Below are 12075 nucleotides of genomic sequence, written 5' to 3' on the forward strand. Positions count from 1 at the left end.
ACTCCTCTGCCTACAAGTAGCCATTCCGGCTCTACCACTAAGCTATCTATAAATGAACAGGGCTCTAAGGGATATCCTCATGCACTCGCAATGGCAATATTGGTGCATCACACCTTCATTTCACTTCGGCTCACTTGACGAATTGAAGAGGTCGGGCTGCGCATGAGAACGAGCGATTGACTAGGCTATTAGATGAAATATAACAGAAAAAAATCTAAACAAGCAAGCTATCAAATCAACGAAGTCAACGAAGTCAAATCAACGTAACCTATCATTGTTGTTTAGAAGAGAAAGTTCCATCTCCTGACTCCAACGTATTACACGGTAAGTAGACCAAAGTGCGCAGGCTTTAAGTGCGTACTAGGCTTTCTTTTTTTTCTTCTTTTTTTTTTTTACTACTTAAAGTCAATTCCCACTGTCAAGGTTCCGCAATAGGAGCTACGATGCTAATATCTAGGCATACACAGGCTACTCTTGAGAATTGTGTTTTGTAGGCTACAGTAGGTGTCACCGATTAGCCTGAAACTCCATGTCATGCATTCACAATCTAACGGTAATGCTGTACAGTGTATAAGCATCAACTCGCTTGTCAAGTCTGACCAGCTGAGGATTTCTCCTTTTCAGCCATCGATTTCCTTTGTGTTACAAGCCTATTGTCACTGGATCGATTGGGTTCGAGTCGCCAGCGTAAAATGAAAGCAATCTTGCTTGTGCCATTAGTTTTTCCCCGTTAACGTTTAGTAATGACCTGTCAAACACACTCCAGTAATGGCTGAAATAGACTCAAAGAAATACAATATTTTTTTTTTGCATCTCAGGCGATTTTGGGGGTAACCCAAACCCGCGTTCGGACCCTGACCCAGCGACTATCAAGCCAATACCATTAAACCGCTACGCCAAGAGATCCGAACCTCTTGACAAGGTGGCTAGTTATTGGTTAAGGTTGCTATATTACTTCCTTCCCGAGAGTTGTCCCCACTCCTCTCTATACCACTGGTTCCCAACCCTTTTCAGTTTCCAAACCAACTGAATTTTGCTCTGCCTGGGGGAGAACCCCTGAAGTACCCCCTCATGTGCATTTTACCAGTATGCCTATGGTCTTGAGTCTTCTCAAGTACCCCCTGTGGAAAAGCCAAGTACCCCCAGGGGTCTTACTACCCCTTGGGGGGGATCCAATGCTCTATACGAAGTTCCTCCCCACTGGGCAAAAACTGGTTGAATCAACATTTTTTCCCACTCATTTCAACAAAAATAAATGTTATGATGTTGAATCAACGTGGAAAATTGGATTGCATTGCATTTGCAAAAAGGCATCAATGTAAGGGATTTTTAAACTTTTTTTTAATACCTAAATTCAATGTCATGTGAAATGTTCTGGGGATTTCATGTTCGTTGACAACTCAACCAAATGTTAATCAAAAATAGACATTGAACTGATGTATGTACCCAGTTGGTCACATCTACATGCCTCTGCGAGGGCGTCATTCCCACATCTGTCACCAACTTCACCTCGGACACAGCGACTGTCAAACAACCGCTTTAACCGTTAGGCCAAGAGATCAGAACCTCTTGATGAGACCTATGTAGGCAATAGATGGGTGTAATCTAGAGCCAGGCGGGAAAAAGTGATTATGCGGGGAATTTGACCATTTTGACAGTGTTCGGACAAAAACTTGAATACCTGAATTCCAACAAATGCCCGATCTCCACTCATTATTTGTTTGTGCCAGTAGGCTACAAAGTTTTATATCATCATCCATTGTCTGTTACATTTTTCAGAATTGTATTTTTAACAATTTAGGCAGCCATTTCTAATATACAGTAAGTAGGGCCAAAAACTCTCACATCAACACCATTATCCCAGAAACCCTAGACTCACTCCAATTTGCATACCGCACCAACAGTTCCACAGATGATGCAATCTCTATTGCACTCCACACTGCCCTTTCCCACCTGGACAAAAGGAACACCTATGTGAGAATGCTATTCATTGACTACAGCTCAGCGTTCAACACCATAGTGCCCTCAAAGCTCATCAATAAGCCAAGGACCCTGGGACTAAACACCTCCCTCTGCAACTGGATCCTGGACTTCCTGATGGGCCGCCCCCAGGTGGTAAGGGTAGGTAACAACACATCCGCCACGCTGATCCTCAAAATGGGGGCCCCTCGCGAGCGTGCTCAGTCCCTTCCAGTACTCCCTTTTCCCTCATGACTGCACGGCCAGGCACGACTCCAACACCATCATTAAGTTTGCCAATGACACAACAGTGGTAGGCCTGATCACCGACAATGATGAGACAACCTATAGGAAGGAGGTCAAAGACCTGACCATGTGGTGCAAGGACAACAACCTCTCCATCAATGTGATCAAGACAAAGGGGATGATTGTGGACTGCAGGGAAAGGAGGACCGAGCACGCCCCCATTCTCATTGACAGGGCTGTAGTGGAGCAGGTTGAGAGCTTCAAGTTCCTTGGCCTCCACATCACCAACAAACTAAGCTGGTCCAAGCACACCAAGACAGTTGTGAAGAGGGCATGACAAAACCTATTCCCCCTTAGACTGAAACGATTTGGCATGAGTCCTTAGAGCCTCAAAAGGTTTTACAGCTGCACCTTTGAGAGCATCCTGACGGGTTGCATCCCTGCCTGGTATGGCAACTGCTCGGCCTCTGACTGCAAGGCACTACAGAGGGTAGTGCGTACGGCCCAGTACATCACCGGGGCCAAGCTTCCTGCCATCCAGGACCTCTATACCAGGAGGTGTCAGAGGAAGGCCCTAAAAATTGGGAAAGACTCCAGCCACCCTAATCATAGACTGTTCTCTCTGCTACTGCACGGCAAGCAGTACTGGAGCGCCAATTCTAGGTCCAAGAGGCTTCTAAACATCTTCTACCCCCAAGCCATAAGACTCCTGAACAGCTAATCAAAGGGCTACCCAGACGCTATTGTTATTTACTGTGTTGTCTAATTATTTGTTATGCTAATCTCTTACTTTTTTAAAGGTATTTTCTTAAAACTGCATTGTTGGTTAAGGGCTTGTAAGTAAGCTTTTCACTAAGGTTTACCTACACCTGTTCAATTCAATTTGATTTGAAGCCCCAATGCAATTCTGAAGTCTATTGGGCCTACATCCACAGCGTGATTTCAACTGATTTTGCTGTATATTCTAAAAATTAATTAATTATTGTCTTTTGTTGAAATTATAACGACATTCCAACCATTTTCACCATTATCCAGTCCAATTGTGGCATGATTCCACTATTTATCGATTTGCATCAGTTTCAATGCAGGACTTTTATTTTGCAGGCAAACCTTTGATTCGACTATTGTTGCTAACTCTACAGTCGTGGCGTATCACTATCGGAAGTGCGGAGTTTCCGACTGAGACGTTTCACTTGAACGACCCTCCAAGTCGTAATTCAAGTGAGAATTTCTGAGAAAATGTTGTTACTCCAGTTGTGACGTTTCACCTACTGACGTTTCATCTTTACAATCAAAAGATAGTTTGACCATATTGGCAATGTTGGCAATGTTAAGCGAGCTAGCTAACCTTTTTATTTGCATCGTTAGCTACCTTATCAATTTATTTTAATTTATTTAAGTCTATACTTATTTTTAATTTGTAAAAAAAAAAAAAGTGCTCTATTTGTGGAAATAAAGTTATTCAAATAAATAAATGAAGCCAAAGAACCCCTAGGCTAACTGTCTTAATATCTCCCCTAACTCTCCTGTTGCACTCTCTATCACTCTTTCTTTTTGTCTCTCTGCCTCTGTCACTCTCTCAAGCCTGCAGTCATGACTGAGAACATTCGTATCAACAATCCCAATGTGAAGTACACAGATACACACATCAAGGCTCAATACTGCTACCATACTTCTGCTGTACGCAGGGATGGAGACACACTCACAGTAAGTCTCTCTCACACACACCAGCATCACCTATCTAATTTCTAACTGTGTAACTTGCTCGACTCCACCCCTCCAGGTGACCCCCTCTGTTAGTGAGCTTGAGTTCCGTACTGAGCGACGTGTCCCCAGGCTGGGGGTGATGCTAGTTGGCTGGGGAGGAAACAATGGGACAACCGTCACCGCTGCTGTCCTGGCCAACAGACTGGGACTCACCTGGAGAACCAAAACTGGAGAACAGGTAAGGTGGTGTGTGTGTGTCTCGTTGATCCTACTTTGTAACAGTTTTTTGGCCTATTTTCCAAAGACATGTCTCTCACCTGATGCAGAGCCTCATTATACCCCTAATACAGTGATGGCTTCACAGACACTGATATGATGGGTTTCGTGGAGTGTTAAGAGATTAATATTGACTGACACACTAATGTTTACAACACAGGCAGTCCTTTACCTTCTATATTTTTTAACATTTTATTTTACCTTTATTTAACCCCTCTAGGGTATTTGGGACGCTAGCGTCCCACCTGGCCAACATCCAGTGAGATTGCAGAGCGCCAAATTCAAATACAGAAATACTCATTATAAAAATTCAGAAAAGATACAACTATTTTACATAGGTTTAAAGATTAACTTCTTGTGAATCCAACCACTGTGTCAGATTTCAAAATGCTTTACGGCGAAAGCATACCTTACAATTATTTGAGAACAAATCATTACAAACAGTAACCAGCCAAGTAGAAGAGTTAAACAAGTCAGAAATATTGCTAAAATTAATCACTTACCTTTGATGATCTTCATACGGTTGCACTCAGAAGACATTCATTTATTCAATAAATGTTTATTTTGTTCGATAAAGTCTCTCTTTATATCCAAAAACCTCAGTTTTGTTCGTATTCTTCTATAATCCACGGGCTCAAACACAGTCACAACAGGCAGACAAAAAAATCAAAATTGTATCTGAAAAGTTAATAGAAACATGTCAAACAATATTATATTTAATCCTCAGGTTTTTTTTAGCCGAAATAATCGATAATATTTCAACCGGACAATAACATCGGCAATATAAAAGGTAAACAAAGGCACTCTCTCGGTTGCGCGAATGAAAAAGCTCTGTGACACAGCAGGGTCCACTTATTCAGACTGTTCTTCCTCCCTCATTTTTTAGAATACAAGCCTGAAACAATTTCTAAAGACTGACATCTAGTGGAAGGCATAGGAACTGCAATTTGAGTCCTAAGTCAATGGATACTGTAATGGCATTGAATAGAAAACTACAACAAACAAAAAAATACTACTTCCTGAATGGATTTTTATCAGGTTTTCGCCAGCCAAATCAGTTCTGTTATACTCAGACATTATTTTAACAGTTTTGGAAACTTTAGAGTGTTTTCTATCCAAATCTACTAATTATATGCATATGCTATCTTCTGGGCCTGAGTAAAAGGCAGTATAATTTGGGCACGCTTTTCATCCAAAATTCCAAATGCTGCCCCCTACCCTAGAAGGGTTAACTAGGCAAGTCAGTTAAGAACAAAATCTTATTTTTAATGGCGGCCTAGGAACAGTGGGTTAACTGCCTTGTTCGGGGGCAGAATGACAGAGTTCTACCATGTCAGCTCGGGGATTCGATCTTTCAACCTTTCGGTTACAAGTCCAATGCTCTAACCACTAGGCTAAATGGTAAATTTAAGGTTGTGTCATTAGATTTTGGGAGGGGTTGGCTGAAATTCTGGTGGGAAAAAAGGAGTCCCTGTAGAAAAAGTTTGAATACCACTGATTTAATGTGTTATTATTCAATACTTGTTATTTATTTTTGTTCTGTTTTATTACCCTCTCCCCCTTTTCGAACCCCCCCCCCCCCCCCCTTCCCTTCCCAGAAAGCCAACTACTACGGTTCCCTCTTCCAGTCCTCAACTGTGTGTTTAGGGCCGGGGCCAGATGGAAAAGAAGTTAACATTCCGTTCCGTGACCTCCTACCCATGGTGCACCCTAATGATATTGTCTTTGATGGTAAAGGAGTGGTGTGTGTCTATGGGTCTGTGTGTGTCTGTATGTAATCAGAGAAGGAATGCTGACCCTAGGTCAATTCTTCCTTGGCCACTGTGGTGAAGGTAAAAGGCTCCATGTGGAATGTCTGTCTGCCAGGCTGGTTATTTAACCTCATGTTTAACTCAGTTTTATCTAGCACCATTTTTCAGCACTGCCCTGGAGGCAGAGGTACAGTACACAACTCTGGTTCTCTAGTCTAACTGGTCCTCTATGTTCTTTTGGGCCTGTCTGACAGGTTTTCTTTTAAGATACATTAGGTTTGTAAAACGTTAGCTAACTAATTAAATAAAGAGTGTGTGTGTGTCAGGCTGGGACATCTCATCCATGGACCTGGGCAGTGCGATGGAGAGAGCCGAGGTCCTTGATTGGCCCCTCCAGGAGAAGCTCCGTCCACACATGAGCTGCCTCCGACCCCGAGCCTCCATCTATATCCCAGAATTCATAGCTGCCAACCAGGCGGGCCGAGCAGACAATATTCTGAAAGGGACCATGGCTGAACAGGTACGCCCAATCCCAAGTAGTGTGTGTGTGTGTGTGTGCCTCGTACACCCTGTCCCCTAACCCCTTATTTCTTACCCCATAGACCCTATGTGTCTCTGTGTCTGAATAGTGATTATTCTCTCTCTCCCTCCAGGTGGAGCAGATCAGAGCAGACATTCAGGACTTCCGGCATTCAAGCGGCGTGGAGAAGGTCATCGTTTTGTGGACGGCCAACACCGAACGTTTCTGTGATCTCACAGCCGGGGTCAACGACACGGCCAAGAATCTCCTGGCTGCCATACAGGTAGAAATCTGTCAGATCTATTCTCTCTCTCTTTTACACACTCTCTCTCTCTCTCTCTTACACTCTCTCTCGGTCTCTATCAGTCAGGTGGGGAGGTGTCTCCCTCTACTTTGTTTGCCGTTGCCAGTATCCTGGAGGGCTGTGCCTACATTAACGGTTCTCCCCAGAACACGTTTGTCCCTGGGGCGATAGAGCTGGCTGTGGAAAGAAATGTGTTCATAGCAGGAGATGACTTCAAGTCTGGTCAGACAAAGATCAAGTCAGTCCTGGTCGACTTCCTCATCAGTGCTGGGATCAAGGTGAGAGGTCGACCCAGTTCATTAATTTACTTTAATCGTGGGCCTCCCGGGTGGCGCAGTGGTTAAGGGCGCTGTACTGCAGCGCCAGCTGTGCCATCAGAGTCCTGGGTTCGCGCCCAGGCTCTGTCGTAACCGGCCGCGACCGGGAGGTCCGTGGGGCGACGCACAATTGGCCTAGCGTCGCCCGGGTTAGGGAGGGCTTGGTCGGTAGGGGTGTCCTTGTCTCATCGCGCACCAGCGACTCCTGTGGCGGGCTGGGCGCAGTGTACGCTAGCCAAGGTGGCCAGGTGCACGGTGTTTCCTCCTGCGCATTGGTGCGGCTGGCTTCCGGGTTGGATGTGCGCTGTGTTAAAGAAGCAGCGGCTTGGTTGGTTGTGTATCGGAGGACTTTCAACCTTTGTCTCTCCCGAGCCCGTACGGGAGTTGTAGCGATGAGACAAGATAGTAGCTACTACAACAATTGGATACTACGAAATTGGGGAGAAAAAGGGGTAAAAATCGTACTTTAATCGTACTTCTGTTATATGAACCGTCCCTTTCCACTTGTATAATGACGAAGTACATAATTATACAATTACTAAGTTATTCTAAAATTACTATACAACATGTTAAAACACTTATTACAACGATATTACCCAGGTATAAGGGCAATTTCATGTGTGTAAACACTAGGTTAATACCAGACTGTACAATAACGTGTTGCCATGACAGCCCACCTCCATTGTCAGCTACAATCACCTTGGCAACAATGATGGTATGAACCTCTCAGCACCGCAGCAGTTCCGCTCCAAGGAGATCTCCAAGAGCAATGTGGTGGATGACATGGTCAACTCCAACCCTATACTGTACCGCAAAGGGGAGAAACCTGACCACTGTGTAAGTTTGCGTTTTTTTTGTGTGTGTGTGTGTGTAACACAGAGACACTTGATCTGAGTTAAGAGTTGAATGTGTGTTTTTTTTCATACCTGGTAGATATCAATAGCACTGCATTTTGTTTTACTAAGGGGCAGAAAGTATCTGTAGTTTTTCTTGAGAAATACTTGACTCAGTTGTCTTGCTGTGTGTGTAGGTGGTGATTAAGTATGTGCCGTATGTGGGGGACAGTAAGAGGGCGATGGATGAATACACCTCTGAGATCATGATGGGAGGAACCAACACTATCGCAATGCACAACACCTGTGAGGTGAGTCACACACACACACACACACACACCTACACCTCGACCTAATTTCTCTAACAAAGGTGTCTCTCTCCAGGACTCTCTGCTAGCCAGTCCTATCATCCTGGACCTGGTCCTCCTTACAGAGTTGTGTCAGCGTGTATGTGTTCGGCCCCAAGGATCAGAGACCTTCCAGTCCTTCCACAGTGTCCTGGCTATCCTCTCCTTCATGTGTAAAGCTCCCCTCGTCCCCCCTGGGGCCCCGCTGGTCAATGCCTACTTCAGACAGAGAGCCTGCATTGAGAACATCATGAGGTCAGAACACCTACCACCCTGTCTTGTTAGGGATTTGTCACCAATCGTAATGTTTGTTACTGAACTTCCTGTCTCTCTTGTCCAATAATAATGTTGTGCCGGTCTCTGTGGTTATATGCATTCAGTTTTGCAACTGACTAGGTATCCCTTTTCCCTTTCAGAGCGTGCCTTGGTCTCCCCCCTCAGAACCACATGCACCTGGAGCACAAGCTGCAGAGGGGCTTCCTGCCTCGCCACGACAACCGTATCTACGACAATGTGGTTACCAAGATGGTCCTAAGCACCGGTTACCACGCCTCCCAACAGAATGGTGTCTGCGCACACTTGGTGAAAGAGGCAACGATTGGATAATGGCTGCACATTAGGTCTCTGTCATCACAGGGAAGATTCTAGAAGTGTCCACAGCCATAGAGAAACAATTACATCCATAGTTTAGTTTATTAGGATCCCCATTAGCTGTTGCACATGCAGCAGCCACTCTTCCACGGGTTACACACTATTACATATTCAGATACTTATACAGTGCAGTTAAATTAGATCCATAGAAAGTTAGCCAAACTCTTTATACAGCATACTGTATGATGATCATGTTTTATTTGGCCTGGTTGTGTAAGATGCATACAGTAGCAAAAATGGCTCAAACCATTGTAACTTTTGAATGACCAGTTTAATATTCTGTGGTTTTAGACTCGTATTGCTCATATACATACAAACTTAACCAAACTCTGTTCTTGTATTTGTTCCAATGACTTGTAAAAATGCAATGTTACCCTACCATCCCGACCCTGCTTGGAGTAAACTAACGGACAACAATACTTCTACTGCTACTTACAGCTATTTTCGCTCACATCTACGATATCTGTATTTAAACAATTATACATATATTCTTAATTTCCCCTTCAAGTGCTGGATTGTCACCCACAGCGGCCAATCCACCCTTCATTCTGATTTTAACTCCCACCCTCCAATGTCCACAGATGAACCCATCTTTCCCTGTATAATGCCATTTTCATATTTCCTTTTGCAATACATCCCTCCATTTTACGATGTATTTTGAGTCCTTGTAACATTTCTACCGATATTGCCAAAAAAATAAATACTTTACCCAAGAGTATAATCATATTTTCCATTGACTGATCTGAAAAAACATCGATCTCCTAACAATACAGTTTCCATGTCCCTGATATTATGACATAACAACCATCCCTGGACCCGACTCAAAGTGAGCCACCAATAGACAGAACCAGAAAATATATCCTAGTGATTCTGCTTCCTCGTGGCAAAGTCTGCACAAGGCTGACTGTTCAATGTCCCATATATATTGAGCATTATTTTTGTAGCAAGTATTTTATGTAATAGCTTAAATTGAAACAAAAAGATTGTGTCAAACCTTTTGACAACAGTTTTTTCCCCTCTCTATCAGTACACCATATTATTTGCAGTAAAATTTGAATTTTCTGGAGGATGAAATTGTAGTACTTTAAAACAGGGATCCATTGTGATTCCAATGAAAATGGAAGGTTTTAATATGCAAAAAGGCAAAGAGCCCACTCAAACAGGATGGGCCTCTCTTAGTAGCTTGCTAGAAAACCAATTTGGATGTAGATACAATGGGGGAGTTTAAGAGTTTTAATGCCGTAATATTTAGTAGTTTTAACCCTACAAACTCATGGGTTATATAAATATGCTCGTTTAACTTTATCTGGTTTGCCATTCCAAATTAGTTTTTCAACCACTCCATAAATGTCTTAACTATAGTTTGTTTTGGCAAGTCGTTTAGGACTCGGACTTGGTTAGGATCTACTTTGTGCATGACACACAAATTTTCCAACAATTGGTTACAGACAGATTATTTCAACTATAATTCACTGTATCACAATTCCAGTTGGTCAGAAGTTTACATACACAAAGTTGACTGTGCCTTTAAACAGCTTGGAAAATTCCATAAAATGTTGTCATGGCATTAGAAGCTTCTGATAGGCTACTTGACATCATTTGAGTCAACTAGAGGTGTACCTGTGGATGTATTTCAAGGCCTACCTTCAAACTCCGCCTCTTTGCTTGACATCATGGGAAAATGAAATCAGCCAAGACCTCAGACAAAACTATTGTAGACCTCCACAAGTCTGGTTCATCCTTGAGAGCAATTTCTAAATGCCTGAAGGTACCACGTTCATCTGTACAAACAATTGTACGCAAGTATAAACACCATGGGACCACGCAGCCGTCATACCTCTCAGGATGGAGACGCGTTCTGTCTCCTATAGATGAACGTACTTTGGTGCGAAAAGTGCAAATCAATCCCAGAACAACAGCAAAGGACCTTGTGAAGATGCTGGAGGAAACAGGTACAAAAGTATTTATATCCACAGTAAAATGAGTCCTATATCGATATAACCTGAAAGGCCGCTCTTCAAGGAAGAAGCCACTGTTCCAGTGGCCACTGTTCCAAAACCTCCATAAAAAAGCCAGACCACGGTTTGCAACTGCACATGAGGACAAAGATCGTACTTTTTGGAGAAATGTCCTCTGATCTGATGAAACAAAAATAGAACTGTTTGTCCATAATGACAATCTTTGTGTTTGAAGGGAAAATGGGGAGGCTTGCAAGCCGAAGAACACCATCCCAACCGTGAAGCACGGGGGTGGCAGCATCATGTTGTGAGGGTGCTTTTCTGCAGGAGGGACTGGTGCACTTCATAAAATAGATGGCACCATGAAGCAAGAAAATTATGTGGATATATTGAAGCAACATCTCAAGATATCAGTGAGGAAGTGAAAGCTTGGTCGCAAATGGGACTTCCAAGTTGTGGCAAAATGGCTTAAGGACAACAAAGTCAAGGTATTGGAGTGGCCATCACAAAGCCCTGACCTCAATCCTATAGAACAATTTGTGGGCAGAACTGAAAAAGCATGTGTGACCAAGGGGGGCTACAAACCTGACTCAGTTACACCAGCTCTGTCAGGAGGAATGGGCCAAAATTTACCCAATTTATTGTGGGAAGCTTGTGGAAGTCTACCCAAAACATTTGGCCCAAGTTAAACCATTTAAAGGCAATTCTACCAAGTACTAATTGAGTGTATGTAAACTTCTGGGAACCCACTGGGAATGTGATGAATGTGATGAATGTGATGAAATAAATAAAAGCTGAAATAAATCATTCTCTCTACTATTATTCTGACATTTCACATTCTTAAAATAAATTGGTGATCCTAACTGACCTAAAACAGGGAATTGTTACTCGGATTAAATGTCAGGAATTGTGAAAAACTGAGTTTAAATGTATTTGGCTAAGATGTATGTAAACTTCCAATTTCAACTGTAGTTGGGTTTAAGTCCAGAGAAACTGGAGAAATTATCCAGGTCCTCAATGAGCCCCTTCAAGGTTGAAGATTGAGGACCCAAGGGAACTTGAGTCAATAGCATACATTGTTATTTTTGTCTTTAATCCCTTGACTTTTAGGCCCTCAATTGTTTATGGTTCATTGAACAAGCATGGGAAACAGTGTTCAAACACTTTACAATGAATATATGTGAAGTTCTTTGGATTTTTACAAAT

The 12075-nt window shown here is 43.0% G+C and overlaps 1 protein-coding gene across 2 annotated transcripts; it reads left to right on the plus strand.

Moving 5' to 3' along the window:
- LOC139373112 (inositol-3-phosphate synthase 1-A-like) lies at window positions 1-9612 on the plus strand. 2 transcript variants are annotated; one of them, XM_071113225.1, is made up of 12 exons: window positions 17-324; window positions 3310-3426; window positions 3790-3912; window positions 3989-4150; window positions 5787-5919; window positions 6266-6459; window positions 6593-6742; window positions 6826-7041; window positions 7753-7917; window positions 8111-8224; window positions 8298-8515; window positions 8677-9612. In XM_071113225.1, the coding sequence occupies exons 3-12, from the start codon at window positions 3799-3801 to the stop codon at window positions 8864-8866; spliced, it is 1656 nt and encodes a 551-aa protein (XP_070969326.1). In that variant the 5' UTR covers window positions 17-324; window positions 3310-3426; window positions 3790-3798; the 3' UTR covers window positions 8867-9612. The 2 variants fall into 2 exon arrangements, with proteins under 2 accessions (XP_070969325.1, XP_070969326.1); XM_071113224.1 differs by lacking the exon at window positions 3310-3426 and having other exon boundaries at window positions 1-324.
- The last annotated feature ends 2463 nt before the right edge of the window (window positions 9613-12075 follow it).

Source organism: Oncorhynchus clarkii, chromosome 18, assembly GCF_045791955.1.
Source record: "Oncorhynchus clarkii lewisi isolate Uvic-CL-2024 chromosome 18, UVic_Ocla_1.0, whole genome shotgun sequence".
In the NCBI taxonomy this organism is placed as follows: domain Eukaryota; kingdom Metazoa; phylum Chordata; class Actinopteri; order Salmoniformes; family Salmonidae; genus Oncorhynchus; species Oncorhynchus clarkii.

Coding starts and splice junctions, on each gene's coding strand:
- LOC139373112 (XM_071113224.1), top strand. CDS start 3,799: ATGACTGAGAACATTCGTATCAACAATCCCAATGTGAAGTACACAGAT. Junction 3,913..3,988: donor GGGATGGAGACACACTCACA/GTAAGTCTCTCT, acceptor CCACCCCTCCAG/GTGACCCCCTCTGTTAGTGA. Junction 5,920..6,265: donor TAATGATATTGTCTTTGATG/GTAAAGGAGTGG, acceptor TGTGTGTGTCAG/GCTGGGACATCTCATCCATG.